The sequence below is a fragment of the Chionomys nivalis genome, chromosome 24, assembly GCF_950005125.1.
Source record: "Chionomys nivalis chromosome 24, mChiNiv1.1, whole genome shotgun sequence".
Classification (NCBI taxonomy): domain Eukaryota; kingdom Metazoa; phylum Chordata; class Mammalia; order Rodentia; family Cricetidae; genus Chionomys; species Chionomys nivalis.
This window is the reverse complement of record NC_080109.1, coordinates 31,522,588-31,548,117: the sequence shown is the minus strand read 5'-3', so window position 1 is coordinate 31,548,117 and position 25,530 is coordinate 31,522,588. Positions and strand designations below refer to the sequence as shown.

General features: G+C 37.0%; 1 protein-coding gene across 2 annotated transcripts in view; it reads right to left on the bottom strand.

Moving 5' to 3' along the window:
- The window catches only part of Sclt1 (sodium channel and clathrin linker 1), a 99,939-nt gene that overhangs the window by 14,451 nt on the left and 59,958 nt on the right, over nucleotides 1-25,530 (bottom strand). The window contains exons 14-18 of one of the 2 annotated variants that reach the window (XM_057756971.1): nucleotides 20,568-20,639; nucleotides 15,935-16,009; nucleotides 13,616-13,761; nucleotides 7,989-8,181; nucleotides 6,319-6,515 (exon numbers count right to left, since the gene is read on the bottom strand). In XM_057756971.1, the coding sequence (XP_057612954.1) occupies nucleotides 6,319-6,515; nucleotides 7,989-8,181; nucleotides 13,616-13,761; nucleotides 15,935-16,009; nucleotides 20,568-20,639 (683 nt within the window). The remainder of the gene's footprint in view (nucleotides 1-6,318; nucleotides 6,516-7,988; nucleotides 8,182-13,615; nucleotides 13,762-15,934; nucleotides 16,010-20,567; nucleotides 20,640-25,530) is intronic. The other variant, XR_009056279.1, reaches the window with a different exon arrangement.

Below are 25,530 nucleotides of genomic sequence, written 5' to 3'. Positions count from 1 at the left end.
ATAGGTTGCAGAGCTGTGTGTGTAATACAATAGCAATTAAAGATCATGGATTTGTGAATGAACTGGGGTGGAGTGATACAATAGGAGTCTGAGCAAGAGGGAGAGAGACAGGAGTGATATAGATGCAGTGTTCATAAATTCTCAAAAAAAAAAAAAGTAAATGAGTTATTTTCCTAGTAGGGGTATCTTGGCTTTGAGTTAAAGTCAACAGCTCTTTATACCTTTTTTGTTTGGACAGGGTCAGATTGGCCAGGCTTCTATTGTGAAATTGTTAATGGAGCTAAAAATGACCTTCAATTCTGATCTTCCTGGCAGAATGTACCAACCAATGCCTCTTGAGTTTAAATGTATAAGACAAACAAACAGAGAAAACAAACAAACAAACAATCTTGCCCATGTTTGATCTGATAGTGGGTTTAATTCTCTCTCTTTTGGTTTTTCGAGGCAGGGTTTCTTTGTGTAACAGTTTTGGCTGTCCAGGAACTCACTCTGTAGATCAGGCTGGCCTCAAACTCACAGAGATGTGCTTGCTTCTGTCTCCCCGAGGGTTTAATTTTCTTAAATTTGAAAGAAATATTTTTTTTCTTTTCTCCCTTTTTCTAAGATGTAAAAGAAATTACCACATTACTACAACTTTGGTAGTTTTAGACAATTTTGTGTATTCATTACTTTTCTATTGCTATGATAAAACACCGTAACCTAGGAAATGTAGCTAAGAAAGCATTTAGTTTGGTTTATAGTTATAGAGTCCATAATGATAGAGCAAAGGCATGGTGGCAGGAACAAATGAGAGCTCACATCTCAAACCTCAAGCAAGAGGCATATAGCACACAGGAAATGGTTTTTGAAATCCTAAGCCCCTCAGTGACATACTTCTTCCAAGGGTACACTTCCCAATCCTTCCCAAACAGTTCCACCAACTGGGAACTAAATATTCAAACATGAATCTAAAAGGGTTTTTCTCATTTAAGCCCCACATTTTGGGTTTAGGAGGTCACTTAAACAAGACTTGGCTTTAAAGATGGATAGAAAGGAACACTTTGAAATAGAAAAACAAAACCAAATCAAGATCCAGTCAGAGTTCCTGGATTCAAGTACATAGTTGGATTCAACTTTATAGGCAAGTGATAGGCTTGTTACTCATATGAACATCTGGGAGTATCTGAGCAGCAAAAGGGGAATATCCAAATAAAATTTTAGGCTAAAATTGCATTTAAGTAGGACTGCTCATTGGATGCTTGGTTAGTTTGTTTTATATCTCTTATTTCATGGAGTGTTTCTATTTATTTCTCTCTCAGTGTACTTAACCACTATTTGATGCTATGCTATTTTTATGGAGAACTGATTTTAAAAAGATTTTTAATATTTAATGGGGACTCCAAGAAGGAGGCAATGTAACAAAACAGAAATGAAATCTAGGGATGACTGGAGAGGCTGGTCTACACTGGGGCCTGGACATACACTGTGACAGCAGGGAAGATGAGAACACAAACTGGAATCCTCTTTTGACAGTTTCTCTTTCCTCAAAGAAATGGCAATTGAGGTTACTGTATTAGTTGCTTTTTTATGGCTTTGATAAAACACTATGACCAAGGCAACTTACAGAAGAGTTTATTTGAGGCTTAGGGCTCCAAAGGGATAAGAGTCCATCACCATCATGATGGGAAAGCGTGGCAGCAGGCATAGCTACTGGAGCAGAAAGCAGAGAGCTCATATGGAGAACCCCAAGCAGAAAGCACAAAGAGGAACAGAGGATCGTGAGAGGACTTTAAACCTCTGAGGACCTGTGTGGTGTGCTCTGCTCACTCAAGAAGTTGACTACAACCAACTGAAAAACTCCATTTCTTTCCTTCCCAGATCCGCATCTAGCTTCACTGTATGTCATACAAGGTAAAGATTTAAAATACAAGAGCATAGTAATACTCTCTAGCCAAAGATTAACTGTAAAAGTCCTTTAATTAAAAACGTGGCATATACATGCAACATTAGTTTAAATGACTCTGATAGTAATTCCCCATAGTAGTTCTGATAATATTCTGTAGTTACAGTCCATTTTAACTTTCAAGATGCTGCCACTGCCTGGCCACATGATCAAGTGACCTCCAGTTTGCAGCAAGACACTGTACTAAAAGGAATGGAATATTTAAAATATTTATTATTTTTTATTGATTCTTTATGAAATTTTATACCTATATACAATGAATTTGATCAAATTCACCCCACTTCAACTTCATGTCCTCGCCTTGTTCTTAAATATATTCACTGAGTCCAATTTGTGCTACCCATGTATTACAGGAGTAGGAACATCAACTGAAGTGTGTTCTCTTCCTCCCTAAGACCATCAACTGTCAGTAGCTTTTCACTTAAGAAGGGGGGCATCATGAGACTTTCCCCCTCCATGTTGGGATGTTGATCTCAACATTATTAAAACAAAAAAGTGATGAAAATAGCATATTCAAGCCCTGATGAAAAAAACCCGAACAACTAAAAAACCAAGCAGAACACTGGAGCCAGTACTGTCTGTGCCATGGAGGACAGTTACCCCCTTTCACACCTGAGATGTGGTTCTGCCATCATTCAGAGAAAGGGTGTAGTATTAGAGACATCCTATAATTGACCAGGGGCTCCAGAGGTTTCCCTCTCAGGGAAGAGTGAGCCACACCTAAATCCATGTTCCTGATATACTATGAGGCATGCTAAATAATCCTGCAAGTAAAAAAAGAACCCCCATAAATTTAACAAAGTAAACTGCTAACATTTGGCACAGGGACAAGTACGTTAAAATCATGTCAAAAAACCAGGACTGACAACTTATCAAAATATACCAGACCAACAATTGGTGATGGCTTGACATTTCAGCACTAAGTGGTGTGTGCGTTTGTGTGTGTGCATGTGTGTGTTTGTCTGATAGGATTTACAGGCAGAGAACTCCTCAATGTCTCTGAGGCTGGGGCTCAATGTGACCCATTTGAATTTCTGTCCTATCTACACATCTGCTCACTCATCTATCCAGATCAGTCCTGTATCTCACCTTGAACGTTCTCTTGTCTATGTTTGACTCTGACTGACCCTGCAGTCCTGGGGCTCTGTGTCTTCAGCAGCTCTTTAAATGGTCTAGTTAATATCTTATTAATACCTGCTGTGGCTCTCTTTGTATGTGTACCAGCTCTCTGCCTCTAGCAAGGCCTTTGAGCTCTGTGGCCTCTTTAATCCTTTTGTAGTCATCTGTAATCTCTGTCTACAGACACAGTCAGTCTCCTCTCTCTCTCTCTCCTCTCTCTCTCTCTCTCTCTCTCTCTCTCTCTCTTTCTCTTTTCTTCCCTCCCTCCTCTCTCTCCCTCTCCTTCCCCCCTCTCCCTCTACCCCCCGCCATGTGTGTGAAGTCTAATGTGTGATCTGAGAGTTAATATTAATGATGATTGGAATAAAATCACAGGTTGTGATTGTGAATAGCCAGCTACCGAAGGAAATGGGAATTATTTTCTAAACTGCAGTCAATAAAACTAACATTGCTTGTAAGTTTACTGTTAATAAATTCTGACATTGTAGAAAGACACAAATGTGTTTGTATTTCTGGCATAGCACACTCACAGTATTTTCATTTTAAGACTTTAAATATAATGTGTATGTCAATGATTGGTGTGGAAAGTCCTTCTGGCTACGTGTTGCTTTTATCAGTTAATAAATAAAGTTTTTCGGCCAGTGGTTTAGCAGAATAGAGAGAGTAGGTGGAGTCAAGAGAAGCCATGTAACCGCCAGAGGAAAAAGACATGACTTGTTGGCCAAAACTCTGCTGGTAGGCCACGACCTCAAGTTAAAATAAAAATAATAAAAATGGATTAATTTAAAATGAAAGAGCTTGCTTAAAATACACCAGAGTCACTGGCCAAGCAATGTTGTAATTAATACAGTTTTCTGTGTAAATATTTCAGGTCAGGGCAGCCGAAAATGAACAATCAACCTCCGACAACAAATGATTCTCACCTTTACAGCTTCTATTGCAATCCTTCCTCTAATGCCACATGTTTAAGAACAGTTAAAAGCCTGACTTAAAGTGTCTATTGGCAAGCTCATACTCAACATGGCACAAAGCAAACCAGTTATTTTCAACCCTTGAAAGCTTAGTCCTGAGGTTGGGAAGATGGCTTAGTGGGCAGGTGTTTACTATACAAGCATGAGGATCTGAATTCGGATCCCTGTACCCTAGTAAAGAGCCAGGTGTGACTGTGCACCTGTAAACCCAGAGCAGGGGGCAAACAGGAGGATTACTGGTGTTCCATGGCCAACCAGCTATAGGTTCAATGATAAAACCCTGCCTTAAAAGTAAGGTGGAGAGTGACTGAGAAAGATACATCAAGTTTTGGCTTCCAGAAGCACACATGGGCATGTGTGCCCCCCACCCTCAACACAAACTTTTATGTATTACCATCACACTGAAACAAAACAACCCAAAGCCCACAAACCAAATCAAACCAATTAGCCAACAAACCAAACAAAATCCCACTCACCCTACACCCTCTTCTCTTTGGATCCTTGGTAGTATGGGTCTCTTTACCTTTGCACTCTACCCATTATGGTCTGTTTTCAAAACACACTTTACTCTTTTTAGAACAATTTCAGGTTTTCTGCAGTCCATTTCATAACATCTACTTCAACTTTTAAGTGGACAGAAACTCAACAGTTTTGTCTTGAAACTCTTGAGCATCCCAGGTCACTGGAACAATCTCAAGCCCTTTCTGAGGAGGCATCAGAAAACTTTCTGTAAAAATAATTTATTATGTGTGTGCATGTGCCACAGTGTGTGGAGGGCTGAGGACAACTCTATGGTGCTAGGTAACAAAGCAGTGCCCCCATGCATCATGGCAGTGCTACTGACACTGTCCTAAGACGAAGGCCCAAGATCTAATGCAAACCAAATTCTTACGGGGTTAATAGAAGGATTCTTCATTGGGAAAAGAGAAACCTAAACTTAGCATTTCCCAGAGGATTCCCATGAGGGAGGCGTGTTCCTAGTGGTCGAGGTCAGTGCTTACATGTGGTGTCAGTCCTCCCCTCCCACCTTTGCCTGGACTCAGGGTCGGGACTCAGGTTGCTGGGCTTGCACACAAGCACCTTTACTGGCTGAACCATGCCGCTAGTCCATGAACTTTCTTAAAGGGTCAGAGAGAAAACAAGACTTTATAAGCCAAATGAATTCTAAACGTTACATGTGTTAAATACATACATGTAAGATTCTATGCTTCGGTGTCCTCCCCAAACCACTGTATTATGTGGAATATTCATTAAATTAATAAAAACAAGGTACTTTATTTGATTTATAATGCCATATTTTCTTTCTCTTTAGAATGTATGTGTGTGCAGTGTATACATGTCTGCTTCTGTGTGTAGGTATGTGTCCATGTAGAGGTCAGAGGTCAACATCTAATGTCTTCCTCAGTTACTCTATCTCTCAGTGAACTTGGTGCTTACTGATTTGGCAGGCTGGGGAGGGCCAAGCCCAGGGTGCCCTCTTCTCAGTGTTGGTGCACACCACCAGCTTACTTAGCTTGTTACTTGCGTGCTGGGGATTATGATTGGGCCACGAGCAGTTTAGCCACTGAGCTGTCTCATCGGCCCCATGCTGAATATTTTATAGCACTTCAGTGAATGTTTTCTTTTTTTTCTTTTTTTTTTTTTTGGTTTTTCGAGACAGGGTTTCTCTGTGGTTTTGGAGCCTGTCCTGGAACTAGCTCTTGTAGACCAGGCTGGTCTCGAACTCACAGAGATCCGCCTGCCTCTGCCTCCCGAGTGCTGGGATTAAAGGCGTGCGCCACCACCGCCCGGCTCAGTGAATGTTTTCTGAGTAAAAATATAACATCCAGACCTACACTCCTGTTGTGTAGTATGTGTGTGTATGTGTGTTTGTCTGTGCAGGCAGAGGGCAACCATGGTGTCATCTACTATTTTGTTTTTTGAGACAATCTTTCACTGATTAGGAACTAAGTAAGCAGGCAAGGATGGCTGGCCAGTGAGGCCAAGTATCTATCTGTCTCTCCATAAATATGGTGCACACGGCACCATAACTAGCTTTTTTTAAAATGTGGGTTTTGGGGATCAAATTTAGGTCCCCATGCTTGCTAGTACTTTACTGAGAGACCTGTCACTCACTCCTCAGATTTATACATTAAAAAACAAAACAAAACAAATAGAGCAGAACAGTAAACTATAGGTTAAAATCATTTCTTCTGTAAAACATCCATTGCTCAATAATTATTAATAGTAAACTTACTTTGGTGATTTGTAAAACAAGTATCAAGCAACTACTAAGAGTGGACCTACTTTAGATTGCTGATCCTCATTTCTGCACTTTCGGTAAGTTTCTTTGTTTCTTCTTTCCATCTATTGGCTGCCTTTTGTTGAACTGCCAATAGATGTCTCAGTTCAACAATAGCATTCCGATTACTGTCCTCCATCTCTCTCAACTGAACTTCAAACCCATGCTCCTTTATTGAGAACTGATGCTCCATTGTACTGACCTGAGGAGTAAAAGGAACAGTCATTTTCCTTTCAGAATTCTAGGAGCTGTGTCAGCCAATGTCATATAAAAAAGAGTGTGCTTGTTAGATTTAGAAACCTTGGGGTGAAGCACCCAAGTAAGCAGTTAAACTTACAATTGGTCTCCACCACAAATGAAATCTATGTATATTTTAATGAAACCACAACTACATGGACTGTAATTTATTTATTTATTTATTTATTTATTTATTTATTTATTTATTTATTTAAATTTTTGAGACAGGGTTTCTCTGTGTAGCTCTGGTCACTCTACAGACCTCAAACTCAGAGATCCACCTGCTTCTGCCTCCCAAGTGCTGGGATTAAAGCTGTGTGCCCATATATTTTACTGTAAGGTAGCACAATTACTTTACATATATGATATGATGAAATTGTCATTTTATCTTTTGAATATGGATCTAACTGAACTAGTATTATAAGGATAATTCTTTTCCTCTTGAACCACAGCATGCTTCTGATACAAAATTAGGTCATCATTAAAATTTATTTCTGAACTTATTTTGTGCTATTTATCAATATGATTATTCTAATGTCGACAATGCTGTCTTAATTACTGTAGCTTTATACTGATATGTTTCCTTTTCATATATTTAAGAGTAAAAATATCTTTGTAAGATACATGACTATTTCTTTCAAATTTCATACTCTTATGGATGCCCACAGCCTTTGTTATCTGCAATAAAAATAGTCAATAACTGCATGTTGGTAGGAATTAGGTCAGAACATGACATCTTATGATTCTTTGCAACAGCAACAAGCAAAGTGCAACAATGGTACTTTTTATCCTCACTATGGGCCTAGAAGGTGAGGATCTTTATTATAAACACCTAGTGCCATTGACAAAAATGTCATGGAATGGAGGAAGGTGAAGAGATGCTGATGGAACACCTCGTGTCTCCTGAACATGCCTGAAGGGGAGAGGGGAGAGAAATCAAAGGCAATAATTTTTCTCAGATGAGACTTTCGCCCTGTGCAGTCTTCTTGTTGATGTTTTTATACTAGCTAGGAGGGGCTTGGAGAGAAAACTGATGGAACATCCTTACTGATCTTGAAGAAATTCAGTGTCTGGGAAGCTAATGGAGAGAGGATGGCAGACTATAAAGCTGTCTAAGCTACAGTTCTGCTAGTGCTGCTTAAGTTGCTTTGGCAGGAAGATTAGTTTGTTGTGTGTTTAGAAAATAACTATTTTTTAATTGTGCATATAAAGAGAAGACAATCAGGTTGTGGAATCTTGCCAAGTTCCACTGGTCAATACTTTGAATTAGGATTTCATATTATCTGATAAGAAGGTGCACACATCTGTGTGTACACACACACACACAGATACACACAAACACACACAACCTGAAGAATGTTTTACTGGAACTCTAATAATTAATATTCTCTATACCTTGATTTGTCCCAAGAATACATTTAACTAATTTTGAAAATACCTTTAATTTTGCTTTTTTTTGAGCATCCAGAGCAACTCTTCTCAAATCCTCAGTCTCCTTCTGCAGCTGCTCATTTTCTTGCTGAAGCTTCAGCCTTTGCTCACTGACAAAGCCACAGTTCTCCCTCTCAGACTCAAGTACAGTTTGAAGTTTCTGGATCATTTCATGGGAACGTGATATTTCTTCTGAGGAACTGTTTTTTTTTTTTTAAACAAATGAAACAAAACAAAAAGATTAATATGTGTACATTTTACAATTTAGACTTTTCTATTCTGACTTACTTCTTTTCACTTCAACATGGTGGTGGAGATTTGAGCTAGGGCTATATCCATAGCCCTCTTTTTACTTTAGTCTAATGTGGTTTCAAAATGTATGTAATACCAGGTAAAATCATCTAATTTAACAGTTTTAAGTAAGGACAGACAAGCTAATCTGCTATTACTCATTTAGAAAATCATTGTGAAATTTCTTTCAAATTTTTCCCTAATGTTGAGAATTGCTACATCAAGAGAACAATGTGAACCCAACAGTCAGCAGATGAAGTAGCTGCTAATAAAACTTTTACTTAATGTTAGTACCAAAGAAAAACAACAGCTGACCACATCACAAATTAAAGTAAAAACAATCTGCATATTTCCTGTTAAATACCTTAGCTTATTTTAGCAGATTAATAGACTGATTTCTTGAATTTTTCAGCCATGGATTATTAGATCAGGTATTCTTTAAATATTTATGTTTCAATCAATATACTGTTAACTTTCATTCCCGTTTTCTGAAATTTCCATCTTTCAATTCCAGAGAACCAGTCACTCTGAACATACTCTGGTTTCTAGTTGTCATAGGTAATATGCAATGCTACTAATATTGAGATGGCTTAACGGAAATATTGCTGGGCATGGTGGTTCATGTGTGTTATCCCAGCACTTGGAAACCTGAGGCAGGAGGATTACCTAGAGTTTGAAGCCAGCCTGGGCTACATAGTAAGTTCCAAGCTATATGCTATAGCATGAGACCTAATTTCAAAATAAAAAGTCAAGCATCTCAATTACTAGTTAAAATAACTGATAAGAAGAGAAATTCCTAATATCCACAAACAGTTTTTACCTGATGGCAGTTTTACAACCATGAACCATAGCTTATGGTTCTATTTCAACCCTAACTTTACAATGCTTATGGTTAGCTCTGATCTTTATCTCTGTCCTGTTTAGACTTTTGCTTTTCTAGTCCTTCCCATATTCTTCTAAGTTTTAATTCTATATAAAGTCATTCATTCCTATAACATATATAGCTATGTTTTCTTTTTAAATAGTAAAGTTTCAATAATCAACTTCTCAATGAAATAGTATAGAAAGGCACTGGTCATAAAAGGACATTAGCAACAGAAGCAACCATGTGTGAGTCTCCTAACAGAAGTCCATAATGTACCACCAAGAGCAGCAGCAAAACAGGGGAAAAAAAGAGGGATCATTAGAGATTAATGGAAATTTGAGAAACAGCGAAGTTAGCATTTCTGAAATTAGAGCTGGGCAAAAGAATGCACATTTAAAAGGAATCCTGTGAATGAAGTGATCATAAGCAAGTATTTATCAAGTATACCCGGAGGATACATGAAAAGATAGACTGGAGAAAAAAACAAAAACCAGCCTATGCATGTGGAGGGCATGGAAAGCTCCACTGCTTCCCCGTGGGTTGGGGAAGACAGAAGAAATGATGCTGGAGAGAAGCACATGGCTGTGGAGATACCTGGACGCTTTGAGATTTCCCATCATCTCAGCAAAGCAAAAGAACTGATGTTAGGAAGAAGTCTAATGTAAAGATGGACTAGGACTTGTCCTTTATGGGACATTTAAAATTCTAAAGAGATGATTTTACATGTCAGAAATATGTAAAAGCTTTTTACCCTTGCTCACAACCCATATGCAGGATGTGAAAACAATGAAAATGAATTCACACTGAGGAGAATCAGTATGAAAGTATGCAAAACAGAACTACTTTAGATAAATTTCATTCCATAATTTTAAAGAAGTCACACAGAAAAGAAGCATCATTATGTAATGTGGTGGTTTGATGAGAGTGGTCTGCATGGGTTCGTATATTTGCATGTTTAATCCTGAGCTGGTAGAATTGTTTGGGAAGGATCAGGAGGTATAATAGTCTTGCTGAGGAGCTGTGTCACTGGGGATGAGCTTTGAAATTCCACAAGCCCACTGGGTCCAGTTAGTGCTCTTTCTGCTTCCTGCCTGGGAATCAGGATGTAGCTCCCAGCTACTGCTTTAGTGCCTTGTCTGCCTGCCTGACACCAGGCGTCTCATGATGATGATCATGAACTAACCCTCTGACACTGTAAGCAAGACCCCAATTAAATGTTTTCTTTTATAAGTTGCTTTGGTCATGGTGTCTCTTCACAGCAATAGAATGGTAACTAAGACACTAATAAATATAAGTCTTAAAATGCTGTCTTCTGTTTATGCTCATTGAAAAACTTCATGCATGGCAAGCATATGAGAAAAACGTTTTTATATCAACTATGCAACTTAACATACGCCAATAAACTCAGAGACAAACTAGCATTTACAAATGTTTAACCATGCCGGGCGGTGGTGGCGCACGCCTTTAATCCCAGCACTTGGGAGGCAGAGGCAGGCGGATCTCTGTGAGTTCGAGACCAGCTTGGTCTACAAGAGCTAGTTCCAGGATAGGCTCCAAAACCACAGAGAAACCCTGTCTCGAAAAACCAAAAAAAAAAACAAATGTTTAACCAGACTAATTCAAAGACAGAGAAAATGCTGTGTTTTTGTTACCATCCAATTCTAGAAAAAATTTCTACTTCTATCCTGATTTCTTTGATGACTCATGAAATAAAGTTCAATTTCTATGGGCTTGTGTGTTGTCAGAATATCTAAGTAATAAAATTAGAGTTTAAAAGGAAGACAACAACAAACACAATGAAATTTAGAGCTTCACTAGGGCATATTTTGAAAAGTTTATGTGCTAATGAATTTGAAAAATCTAGAAAAATTTCTAGATATGACCTACGAAAATTAAACCAGAATTTAGATAACTACAATAGATCTGTAGTAATGAAAATGTATCAGTAATAAAAATTTTCTCAATTAAAAAAACTGAATTCTATAGAAGTTTAAAGAACTAATACCAATGTTCCTCAAACTATTGTATAAGATGGAAAAGGAAAGAATGGTACTAAATTCATTTACAGAGTCAATATTAGCTGATATTGAAATCAGATGAAGACCAAAGGAGAAACTGCAGGATAATGTTATTCCTGAAGAAGGATCTAAAAGGTCTCAATGAAATACCTGCAAACGGAATTCAACCAAACATCGAAAAGAACACCCAACATGACAAAGTCAGCTTCTTTTTAGGATAAAAGCATGATTCGAAATGTTTATCTACAAATGTAATACATTACAATTATAAATTCAAGACTGGAAATAAGGTAATCATCTCAATAGATGCAGAAAGGCCTTCAACGAAGTTCAAAATGCCTTGACCAAAAACCCAAAAAAAACAGGAACTCAAGAATCATACCTCAAAATAGTAAAAGCTAACCACGATAAAATAGACAACATTATAGCAAATGGGAAAAGGCTTCATGCATTTCCTCAAAAATCAGGAATGAGAAAAAGTTTCAGCTCTCTCCACTTATTCAATGTAGTGAATGGAGTCTTAACTATAGCAGCAACAAGAGAAAGTAAGAAAAAGGATACAAGTAGAAAACAAAGGAGCCAAGTTATTTCTATTTGCAGATAAATGGTGTCATACAAAAAGGAATCTAACAACTCAACATAAAACCTCTTAGAACTGAAAACCACTTTCAATAAAGCATCATGATACAAAAGTCAATGAGAGCTTTTTTAATATACCGATATATAACAAACACTGAGAAAACATAAGGGAAACAATTCCCCTAAAAATACCCCTAGTAATATACCTACATATTCAATGTAATCCCCATAAAAATTATACTGGCATTCCTCACAGAACTAGAAAAAAATCCTAAACTTCATGACACACAAAAGACACTGAATAGTAAAGAAATCCTAAGCAAAAAGAACAAAGCTAGAAGTATCACAGTATCTTATTTCAAGTTATGTTGCATAGCCACAAAAAGAAAAACAGCATGTAAGTACTACAGCATGTAAGTACTACAGAAACACTGATAAAAAGAATAGAATAGATGACCCAGAAATAAACCCAATCACCTGATTCTTGACGAAGGTTTCAAAAACATACTTTAGAGCAAAAAACAAAACAAAACAAAACAAACCAAAAATCCTCTTCAATAAATGGTGCTGGGAAAGTCACATGTAGTAGAAAGAAATTAGGTCCTTTTCTTCCACTTTGCACAAAAATCAATTAAAAGTAAAGACTTTATAATGTTTAAAATCATTAGGGAAGAACATATAGAAAATACCTCAAGATATAGGCATTGCAAGGACTATCTGAAAAATGCCTTATTATTAAGAAATAATACTACGAATTGATCTAAGAGATTACATGACATAAAAAAGCTTCTGAAAAATAAACAATAAGTGAAATCCAGGCTTCAGACTGGGTAAAAACATCTTTGTTAACAATTTATCTAATAGAGGATTAAAATCTAGAATGCATAAAAGAACTTGAAAATGAAACAAAAACAGTTAACACAAAACTAATCATCTGATCAGTAAGTTCATTAATGAACTAAATTGATGTCTAAAAACATAAATGGTCAGTAAATATATGGACAAATATTCAACATCCTTAGCCATTAGGGAAATGCAAATCAAAATTGCTTTGTGATTTCCATCTCACCCAAGAAAATCAAACAAAAGCTGGCAAGGCTGTGAGGAAGGAAGAGTCCTTAGTCACTGATGGAAGAAATGTAAACTTGTGCAACCACTATGGAAATCAGCATGGAAGTCTCCAAATTAAAAAAAAGAAAGCCTATATAATCTAAGTTGGAGACATATACACGCATATGTACTCACATACAATACTCTAAATCAACATACCACAGAGACACTGGCACATTCTTAGCATCTCTACTCACAATAGCCAGGAAGGAATGGAACCAATCTAGATGTTCACCAACAGACAAATGGATAAAATGTACAGAGATACAGCAGCATTTAATTCAGCAAGAAAGATAAATGAAATCATGATATTTGCAAGAAAGCTGATGCAACTGGAAATCATCATACCAAGTCGAGCAAACCAGACCAGGAAAGATAATCATTACTACGTGTATATATGGCGTATGTGTTTGTGTGTGAGTGTGTATGTAAGATGGAATGGAACCCTGAGGGTGCTAGGAGGATATATTAAGGAAGGGAGAGGAAAGTAGAAACGGGGACTATTTAGTGTGGGAAGGAAACCAACCATAGCGTAGGTAAGGACATAAATGAGGGCAGTGTGGGAGGGGAACAAATTACAAGTGTATGGCTCATGAGTATAAAAATGCTATCACTAATGCATTATTTTGTACACCAACTTAAAAATTAATAAAAACAGAAATTATAAAAACATATTTGGATGTTTTTATAAGTTCTCTTAAAAGGTAAATAATTCACCAAAACCCATATGAATGCTTAAAATGTTAGCAGAAAGTCCAAAAGAAAACTTACTTAATTTCAAGTTGTTTTATTCTATTTTCTGCACTCTTTAGTCTTAGCTGAAGATCATCTTTTGAACGCTCTGCAGCAAGACATCTTTGGTGCATTTCTTCCAGTTTTCTGTAATCACCTTCATCCTGTTTGCCTTCACGGTAAATCTGAGGAAGAGGCTTATAAACATTACCTTATAGGAAGCAGTTATCTCAGTAAATAAATGATGCTGAGAAATAGCCATGACTGTGTGTTCACCTTTTCCTACTGTAAGATATCTTTTAAAGAAACCCATGATTGATTCAGTTACAAAATAAAATGCTATAAACTGACCACTAAAAAATTTGAAATCATGCTCACTATAAACTATTCAACTAATACAGAAATGTAAAACAGCTGCTGAAACTTAAAAAAAAATGCTTTAAATGTCAATTTAAAAACAACTAGTGGTCGGGCTGGGTGTGCAGCTCAATGGTAGAGCAGCGCCCTTGCTAAGAATGTACAAGGCCCCAAGTTTCTTCCTAAAACATCAAAGAAAGAAAGAAAGAAAGAAAAAGTGTAGTAATTAGTAAATATTCTTCAAAAAAATCTTCTACCAAAATACTCAAAAGTAAGAGTGTGTTTTAGGGTAACTAGTAGATCTTAAAGTTCTAGAACTTTGCTTTGGGTTACCAGGACAACATAGCTAAGATCGGAGTTACCTTTCTCAGGGGCAGGTCAGCTAGAGCCCGGGCCTCCTCTTACAGCACACAGGCTAACTAACTAGCAGGCCCTGAGGTCCAGATCACACTTTCAGACAAACAGTTCATCTAACTGCCCTCTCAAGAAGACTGCTTGGCTGGGCCACCTATGTTGTCCCACTGGTAAGGCTGTGCCATCCTTCCCATAGAGGTGGAATAGCAGTATGTCTGCACTATTTGCTGGGACTGCAGTCCTACAGTGCTATGGCCTTGGTTCACTGCTGTGTGGATAATAGAGAATTAGTTGCTACGCCTTCTACGTTTTCCACTGCACTACTATAACCTTTGGCCATGTAATATTAAAAAAATCCATCCTGAAGTCTGATATACAGCTGGCAGCATTCTAAATAGAACTTACATGACATGAAGGAAATCCGCCAAGTGTCTACCTTGGAGCAGATTTGCATATGCTTATTTTCTAAAATGAAGCTGTTCTGCTTTGTAAATTACCGTTTTACTACCCGATTTTGTCATAATTTTTGACAACATGGCTATATCACAATCTTTGAATGCCATGGAGTTAGCCTTTCAAAATCAAATTCTGACTTCACTGCTTTACACTGTGTGAAGTTACTTAGCCTTTTTATGCAAGTCCCTGACATAGCACCTTCAACAGGAGTGCTTATATTTGCCTGTCCTTCCTTCCTTTCTCAAGGCGCTTTACAACAACAGGACATCCACCGCTAGTGAAAGCATGCAACTAGTTTTTAAGATGAAGTTTTTATTTCAAATATCATTAGGGTATTTTATTTACTTATTATATTCTTTAAAAATATTGTACTTATGTGTATGAGTGTTTGCCTGCAAGTAGGGTTGTGTATTTTGTTAAAGAGGTTAGAGCAGGGCATTGGATCCCCTGGAACTGGAGTGATGGTTGTGAGCCTCCACATGGTGCTAGCAAATGAACCCAGGTCTCTGGAAGGGCAGCCAGTACCCTTAACCACTGATCTCTATAGCCCCCTAATTACTACATTCTTAGAAGGTAAAAATCTGGGGAAGAGAAATAACCTAGTCAGTAAACTGCCTGTTGTATAAACACCCACATAAAAGCTGGCTATGGAGGCAGTGCCTGTAATCCCAGCTCTAGCGTGAGAGATTTGTGTTATTTCTGGGGTTGCTGGCCAACTCTCCAGCTGAGTTGGTAACTTACAGACTCTATCTCAAAAAATAAGGTGGAGAAAGACTGAGGAAGACACTAATGTCAACCTCTGGCCTCTATACACACATGCACACATGCATGTAGATCCGCGTGCGCGCACACACACACACACATACATAAAGGTAAAATTCATAGCAATCCTATAATATTTTGGTTATATATACTTATCATACTCCAGTCTAGCCTCAGTAAGTTGGTATAAAGTTAAAAAAAAAGAAGAAAAAATGAAAACTACTTTTGGAATGAGGCAATAAAAATAGATACCTAAGAAAGTTATACCTTGAAGTACAAAGTTCAAAGAATATGGGTATTCTTAGAAAGAAATGGATGTAGGTGATGTAAGTATTTAAATGAGGCTTCAGTTACACTTGAGTAAAGACACTGTCCAGAGTACTGATAAGGTCAGTGGGAAGAGAGCAGGCAGCCGTACTTCCTTCTTACCTTCTCGAGTTCTTCTTCCACAGCTCTTTTCCCTCTAATGGCTCGATCGATTTGACCTTGCTTTTCATCACAGTCCTATAAAATCAAGTCATAATGCAAATAAATATATCTGGTAAAACATTAAGGTGAGAAAAAATGGAAAAGTAAAATGGTTTGTTCATAACAAGAATACTTCAGTTGCCTCATCAACTAAGTAAGGCCATAGTCTTATGTAAGTACAAAGTACTTAAAACTAAGTTAGGATAACTACTGGGCACAGTAACTGTCAAACTTCAAAGAGTAACCTATCCCAGGATTTCAGAAATTGCCTTCAGCTCTAGGATACCAAGGAATTATCAGAATATGTAAGAGGTAGAGGCTGGGGTACTCATGGGAGAAAAAACTGAGCCTATTTTTTGGATGTTATAGGTTCTCTTTTCATATAATTTCATCAAATTATCTTGCAAAAGGAATCGTACAGTGTCACAATATCCCAAGGAAAACATCTGGCATAGGAAGTGCAAAATTCTAACAAGTTTTTCTTTATAAAATACCTAATATCTAGGGAAATCTATTAACATAAGCATAAAACATTGAAACATTTACACTTAAAAGACTCTACATGTCAAACATTTTACTTAGTAATTTAACAAGTATATCAACTAATCAATTATTTTGCCAAGACATTAAAAGCACAAGAATCAACCAGTGAGTTCTTCATAATTATTTTTCTACTTATTTGTGAATAAGCATAGTTTTACTGTGAAACTGCTTTGTTGACAGTACACTACGAGTGATATTCGTTTTTTTCATAATTATACAAAAGGTCTACCTTACTGCTTGCAATTTTTTTTTTTTCTAGACAGGGTTTCTCTGTGTAGTTTTGGAACCTGCTCTGGAACTAGAGATCCACTTGCCTCTGACTCCCGATTGCTGGAATTAAAGGAACGTGCCACCACTGCCTGGCTAAAGCAAGCTTTTAAATTGTTACTCAGAATTGATTACTTTGAACCCTGTTATAAATAAAGTAGCATTTTTGTTGTTGTTAAAAATGGACTCAGTCTGTAGGAATCTCATTTTTCATGTCACACACACACACGGTAAGGTACTTATCTATAAAAGGTTTTGGTTTTTCACAGCCTCACTACATGGCCCAGGCTGCCCTCAAACTTGATCTCAAGACCCTCTTGTCTCTCTACCTGCTGAATCACAGTTTTATGATGTTAAATTGGTGACATCTGCTATGTTCATAATGCTACTCATGTAATTTTAATAAATATGTGTACTGGTTAGTCTCTGTCAATTTGACAAAACTGGAGTCACTTGGAAAGAAGGACTCTCAACTGAGAAACTGCCTCTATCAGACTGGCCTGTGCGCAGGTCTATGCTGGAGCATTTTCTTGATTAATGACCAGCAAACTGTGGGTGGTGCCACCCTGAGGCACATGGTCCTAGGCTGCATACGAAAGTAGGAGGAATAAATCATAAAGAGCCAGTAAGCAGCATTTCTCCATGCTCTCTGCTTCATTTCCTGCCTCTAGGTTCCTCTCTTGAGCTCCTGCCTTGGCTTCCGTGGATGATGGACTGTGACCTATAAACTAAAGTAAAGTAAAGCTGTTTTCTGTCAGTGTTTCATCACAGCGACAGGAAGCAAAGTAGGATGACATGTTAATACCAAAGCTGGATCATACTTCCAGATCCAGGAAGTGGACTACAAAAGAAAAGAATGGTTATGCACATATCTATGCCCTGCTTAAGCCATCTTTGTCTGACACCAAGTGACAATGGGTCCAACAGTATTTGGTTGCCTGGGTTAAAAATGAATAAAGTGAAACAGAAAAGCTGTGATACTTATGATTAACATACTGTCATACTAGTTCTATTAAAATGCACTATAATATTAAAATGAACATTATAAATATTTATTAAAAGTTTTGTTGATAACCACTGATACACCTGTTTTTGAACATATACTAATTTTTCAGGCATTTGTGAAATTTTCTAAAATCATACTTTATAAAGGTTTAGCAAAGGTTAGCAAATGTTAAAACTGATAGCACAGAAGTCACACTTATCAGTCCCCATTCAAATAAAATAGAGCTTATTTAAAAAAAGTTAGCCTACACATTTTCATTTGGAGACTGAAAACCAGCTGCATGTTTCTTAGAACTAGCTGTCTTTACTGTATTCTACAGGTTCTCACAAGACGGACTTCCATATTCACCTGATTCTAGGAAGCTTTAAAGTTCTCCTAAGGCTTCTTCAATGGTGTACTTACATATCTGCAGGGTTATTTTTATAATTTCCCTTACTACTGATTTCTAGTTTTACTATTCTATGACTTAATAAGTATTAAGAATTACTTCAATTGTTCTGTATTTTTTGTTTTTATATAGCTATATATTTTTCTCTGCTTCCCTCCCTGTCTCTCCCCTCCCGTCAACCCTCTCCCATGCTCCCAATTTACTCAGGAGATCTTGTCTTTTTCTACTTCCCAAGTAGATTAGATCCATGCATGTCTCTCTTAGGGTCCTCATTGTTGTCTAGGTTCTCCGGGATTGTGATTTGTAGGCTGGTTTTCTTTGCTTTATTCTGTATTTTTTAAGAGCTGTTTATGGACTACACTGTGACCTATTTTAGAGAAAACTCCATAGGCTGCTGAGAAAACAGTGTTCTATAGAAGTGCATTGCCTAATTTATAGTGTGCTTCAACACTGAAGTTTCTTCAGCAAATTTTAGTCTGGAAGACTTAACGTCAATATGAAAGAAGTGGGGAAGTCCTCCATTATAAATACCACACTATACATCTGATGTCAGTTATGAAACTGGAAGTCCTGTTTCTTTACTTATTTTATTGATAATTTCTTCCCTTTATTAATATGAAGTGGTCTTCTTTATCCCTCCTGTGTAATTGTTGTTAGAAAGCTATTTAGGTCAGAGTTCATTATTACTTCATCCTGCTTATTTTTCAATTCCACTCACTGGGTATATCAATTACCATTCATTCACTTCTGGTCTGTCTTTGCCAGTAAGAAGAGTTTCTTAAAGAAATTTATAGCTAGTCTGAATCTTTTAATTTGGGAATTATAACTATTTGCATTTAGGGTTATTATTATTGACTTGCTAATTCTTGTAGTTTTGTTTTCTAATTGGTTTGACCATACTATTTTCTTTGTCCTGATGCACATGATGATCTCTGGTGGTTTCCTTAGTTGGACAGGGTTAATTCTTTCAATCTTTTGCTTATTTCTCTTACGAAATGCATTCTTTCTGTGTTCTCATAACTGTGGTTTTTCCTCCTCTCTGTACAGGTTTCTTTTTAGCATCTTCTGTAATACTGTCTTGGTGATCATGAACTGCTTTAGTTTGTCCTTGTCATGAAAGATCTTTATTTCTCCATTAATTTTAAAATGTACATTGCTAGATATAGTAAGCTTGCTGGCAATTACTCACTTTCAGTATCTGAAATACACTGTTTAATGCTCTCCTGATGTGCAGTACTCCTGATGGGAAGTATTCTCATTTAGGATATAAACTCTACATAGCCTAGAATCATCTTGAACTGCTGGGTTTACAGCTGTGCATCAGTACACAATTTACACGGTGCTCAGCGTTTCCCACATATTAGGCATACATTCTACCAACTAGGCTACATGCCCAGTCTCAAAAGGGTATTTCTTTTTTTTAAAATTGTTTTTATTGAGCTATATATATTTCTCTGCTACCCTTCCTCTCTCTCCCCTCCCCTTCTACCTTCTCCCATGGTCCCCATGCTCCCAATTACTCAGGAGATCTTGTCTTTTTCTATTTCTAGAAGGGCATTTCTAATCCACCTTAGAAATCTCCATATTTTAAAAATTACCTTTAATATTTAAAATGCTTTTTAAGCAGACAGCACAATTTTCCCACAGAATAAATGTGATAGTAGATGTTATATATCTTTAGAAAAATCATTCAGATAGAAAAGTGTTTGATATATAGTATAAAATACATTTGTTATATAGTGAAATTGCCAAAATAGTTTTTTACAGAATAGTGAGTTTTATATAGATTTGGTCGTTACACCATTGTTTTAAGGATCCCTAGACAATTCTCATTATTTTTTCTCATTAAACTTTTCTTCCTTCCTGGCCTTTCAGATTAACCCAGCATACGGCAGGAGCTGCAGCTGGCTGGTTTAGTGGCCCTGTGTTCTATCAACGACAAATGAAATGTGATGAACGCTACCTGTTCTACTTTATATACCACAAGCCAAAGACAGCACAAAGCATTTCTGTGGATTTTTACTTTGTTTAGCTTAGGTCATTCTTTTATTTTTTTTATTTTTTTTATTTTTTTTATTTTTTTTTATTAATTAATTAATTTAATTATTAAAGATTTCTGCCTCTTCCCCGCCACCACCTCCCATTCCCTCCCACTCCCCCAATCAAGTCTTCCTTCCTCCTCAGCCCAAAGAGCAAGCAGGTTTCTCTGCCCTGTGGGAGGTCCAAGGACCACCCACCTCCATCCAGGTCTATTAAGGTGAGCATCCAAACTAAGCTTAGGTCATTCTTAACAAACGTATATGGAACAAATGAATTCCCAATAACATATATACTGGTCTTTAAAGCAAGTAATATTTGGAGGAAAATATTAACAAGGTTTTTGAACATACCAACTGAAGAGCTGAAAGTTCTTCCCTTAATTGTGAAATCAGTACTTCATATTGTTTCTTTGTGCTTTCAACCTGTGAATTAAGACACAATTTAGGTAAAGAATAAAAAAAATGATCACTGACAAAAACATAACATGGTGAATTTTATTAAAAAATAGCTTTTATGGCATAAAAGATAAACAGGAATATAATGTATGAAATATCTAAGAATTTGTCATGAGCATGCACACAGATGGGCTAAGGCAGGGAGATTCTGTTCATTCTCCCTGGACTATATAGTGAATTCAACGCTACCCTAAATTATACAAGCCATACAGACCAGACCAGACCAGACCAGATCAGACCAGATCAGACCAGACTAGACCAGAGGACTGCTCTTGTAGAACTGGTTTAGTATACATAAGGCTCCAGAACCTTCAGCATTGCAAAACAAAGAGTGGACATGAGAACTAAGGATAGAACTGGATGAAATATTCAAAAGGACAGTGGCTATAAAGTATTTTGGTCTCAAGATCCTTTTACACTGTAAAAACAGAGCTTTAGTTTATAATAATTTTTTTGACTAGCATTTTACCATTATTAGAAATGAAAGCAGAAAATCATAAAAGTTTTAACATATGTTTTTATGTTTAATGATTAAATAATAATTTAATCGTTATCTTAGATAGCATAACTAATGTTATTCTTCCCCATTCCTACCCCTTCTCTCTTTTGAGACAGTTTCTCTGTGTAGTTTTGGAGCCCACCCTGGAACTTGCTCTGTAGACCAGCCTGGCCTGAAACCCACAGAGAAGTGGCTGTCTCTGCCTCCCGAGTGCTGGGACTAAAGGTGTGTGCCACCACCGCCCAGCAGCATTAAGTAATTTTTAAATGCAAATATATTCTCCCAATCTAAAACTTTTGAGGACAGTGCATTTGCAGTTTCTACATATTTACTGAATGCCTGTCTGGAGAGGAGACAGCCAGGCTGGAAGGTGCTGCTGCATGTCACAGCCGAGAAGGAGCACTGTGAGAGAAGGGGTGTGAAAACCAATGTCTGCAGTCTCCCTGAATGCTGCAAAATGTCAGAGGAGGAGGAGCAAAGCAGAATCATACACTGGACATGCAATTAATAACTCTTAAAGCACTTATGTTCTCTGTATAGGGTCTTTGCACAATGTACACTAGACACTAGTGCTGAGTCAATGAGAGTTCAAGGAAAGTTTGAATAAACATGAAGGTTTTCAGAAACGGAGTAACTGGTGAGCACACAGCATTTCGAAGAATTAGTTACACTTCATCTTGATGTCTGTAACAATAATTTTTTCTAAAAGTTTCTCAGGGTTTTTAAAGGACTAAGAGGATTATTGATGAGGATATAGACCAACAGGAAACTTTTATGATCTTAAAGCCTTTGGAAACTTTCTCATATAAAAAGACCTATTTTAATGATATGGCACAAACTTTCCTTAGAATACATTTAGTATTGCCTGCGATGCACGTTATTTTATTAATTAATATTTGTTATCTGCCAAACAGAGTAAGTGGCTCGATTTTAGGCTTTACTTTGGGCTATAAACTATGTTGACGTTTCAGATAAACCAGGATTAAGGATCACTCTATTTTGCTTACAGGTCAGTAACATGAGCACAGCTTGTGTTGAGAATCATGTGCAGCAGGTACTGTTCAGATGCTTTATGTGCATCATCATTTCATTGTTCTTACAAGAGCCCCATGAGTTATTACCTCCATTACAGATGAGGAGGTTAGTGCTAGAATCCTAGTTAGTAAAGGCTTGGTGCCCAGCAAGGCCCTATTGGGAGATGGTAGAACCTTTAAAAAGTGGGGTCTACTGGGAAATCTTCAGCTCACTTGAGACAAGCATTTAAAGGGGTTGTTGGCACCTCCTATCTTTTCTTTCCTGGCTATGTGATGAGTGGTTTGGCTCCACCATATGTCCTTGTTATGATATGCTGTCTTGCTGAGAGCCTGACAATGGGATCAACTACTCACAGATCACAGCCACTGGAACTGTGAGTCAAAATAAATCTTTCTTGTCCTAAGTTAAATCTCCCATAGCAATGGCAAGCTGACTCCGGCCTCACAGCAGGGGAACAAGCATAGGTCCAATCTAGGCCCTCTGAATGCAAGTGACAGTTGCATGGCTAGGGCAGACTGTGGGGCCACTGACAATGAGACCAGGATTTATCCCTACTGCTTGTACTGGCTTTTTGAAACTCACTCTCTCTGGAAGGATACCTTGCTCAGCCTAGACATAGTAAAGCCTTGGTCCTGCTTCAAAGCAATGTGCTAGACTTTGGTGACTTATCATGGGAAACCTTACCCTCTCTGAGGAGTGGATGGGTGATGGGGTAGGAGGGAAGGTGGGAGGAGAACAGGAGGAGGGAAGGGAGTGGGAACTGGGATTGGTATGTAAAATGAGAAAAGACTCCTTTTTAAAAATAAATGTAAAAAGTTGTGTTCTTAAAAGCAAAATTGTATCTGTCTTCTGACACAATTTCTGAACTATGCTTCAGTGTCCAATACTGATACAACTAACTTGAAGCTTTACAACAATAATAAATATATTTTAAGTATTTTGTAATGCTGCCAAACTCAAAGTATTTTCTGAAAAGAATCTTCTGAGGTATTAACCCTGACTATATTATCAGTGATCTAAGGTTCATGAGAGCTTTAGCACTGGGACCTGATGAAACAGTGTGGACTGAAGAAGTTTACACAGAGACTAAAACCTCTCTTACCCCACCCTCTGCATTTCCCTTCCACTCTCTTTCTAGTTTCTCACCAGGTAGCCCAGACTGGTTTGAACACACAAATTCGTGTCAGCCACCCACAGATAGGATTGTGTGCTGTGTCACTACAGCCACCGAACTGATAGGACTGTGTGCTGTGTCACTACAGCCAGCTTGGTTTTTACAAACACATAAACATATTCTTTACATAAACATTTTCTTTTATAGTTTTATGAATAAAAGGATAGTTGTAAGTGAAATACCAACTAACTACTTAATAATAGACAAGACTAACAATGGCCATATAGCAATAATAATGGCCAACATTTTATTTTAAAATTTTAAATTGAAATATCTGAGAGATAAGTCATTTTTGTACTTAAAAAGCAAACTTTGACACATTTTTGTACAATTTATAACTAGAACAGAAATATACAAAATTATGCTCATTATATTTACTACAGTCAATAAATAGAGACAGAGCAATTGACAACTGTAATAAATAGGGAAATGATTGATAACACATTTTCAAGGAAAATACTTTCAGCTAGAGCTGAATAATCAGAAGTAAATATACATATTTACAGTGCTTATTGTATAAGAAACACAAGATGAATAAATATATTCTTTTTTTAATAAATATATTCTTTATTCATCAAAATATTATCTATTCTCTGAAATTACAAACACTGCAGGAATATAAAGATGTGGATAGTAAAGAATTTCATGATTCTAATATTTGCTTGGGGATGTATACATGTATATGCAGTTTTGTTTCATATATGCCATAGATAATTATTAAATGACTACCCAAAGAAAAGGCTAAAAGTAATGTACATTTAATTTTCCTTTTCTAGTATTTTCCCATTTCTCGTCATCATGAGGATGTGCTACTTCTAAAGTTTAGATATAGAAAGCTGGTAATTGTAGAACCAACAGAAGGTAGAGAACAAATAAAATGCTTGGCACACACTGAATTCCTGGAACAGCAGGGAAAGGCTGGTTTAGGGAAGCAGATAGGAACATGCATGAAAGGGAAGGTCTGGGATTAGGAGGATATGTTTAGTTAAGACACGGCAGACTCAGGGGCCCACCTGGGCTGCTTACAGATAGGGAGGTAACTAGGATCAAGGAGGGACACAAGAGCCTCAGATGTCCACTTGGGCTGCTTACAAATAGGAAAATACCTAGAGTCTATGTGGCAGATGCCACAGTTTATAAAGATTTAGGATAAATATTGAGACCACAATGCTTTTTAAAAATGCACTGAACTTATAGGTTAACATGAGTAAAACTTGTTTCAGCCGTAAAAACCAATGTATTTTAATTGATCTTAAAAATGCAGCTAGAATGCTAATACATGATAAAATATTTTTACAAAGATAATGAAAACAACCAATATTTATTATTAGCCATTAAAAAAGTATGTCAAGAGTATTGAAAGCTATAGTCTAAAATTAGAATATTCTCAAGGTAACATATAGGGAAGGTACTTGCAGAAAGGATTAGAATAAAAAGTTTAGTCTGACTCTGTCTTAAATTTGAATTTTTACATTGGCAAATTATCTAATTTCAACAAGTAATAAAGTGCAGTCACACATTATGTAACAGCAGGGTTTGCTCTGAAACACGGTTGGGTAATGTGATAATGGTGAATAACAAGAGTGTATGTGCATAACGTAGGGGTTCAGGGTTCACAGGCTGTGAATCTACACAGCATGGTAATGAAAGGCAAGGTACATGCAGTGGTGCTGTCTACCCCAATGTATTTTAACACGAAAAGGTACTGTAAGTATACCAGGTAACAGGTGTTTCAGCTCTATTACAATTTCATGTTATCATACATAGCTTGTTCTCAACCAATATGATTTGATAAGGCATGACTAAAGAATATTTCTAAGGGATATATTTCCAATGTATTTATAAAATGAAAACTACCATTTAGTTGCTTGAAAGCAAATATGTTGACTTCGTGTTTTTAAATAATAAAAAAAGTCACTTGAAATTGTAGTCCATTAAGGGGAAAAATATTGAGCACAAAAAATATAGGTAAGAAAAAACTCACTTGCAGTCAAAGACTATGGAGTGTATTACACTATACCACAGCAGTTCAACTGAAGGGAAAGAAACATCAGTTTCTAATTACTTACATACACAGTTTCACATAGTCTTTAAGAGTGAGTGCACAAGGTTTTAATTTAAAGTATTTAAATAGCATTTAGTCTTAGGAC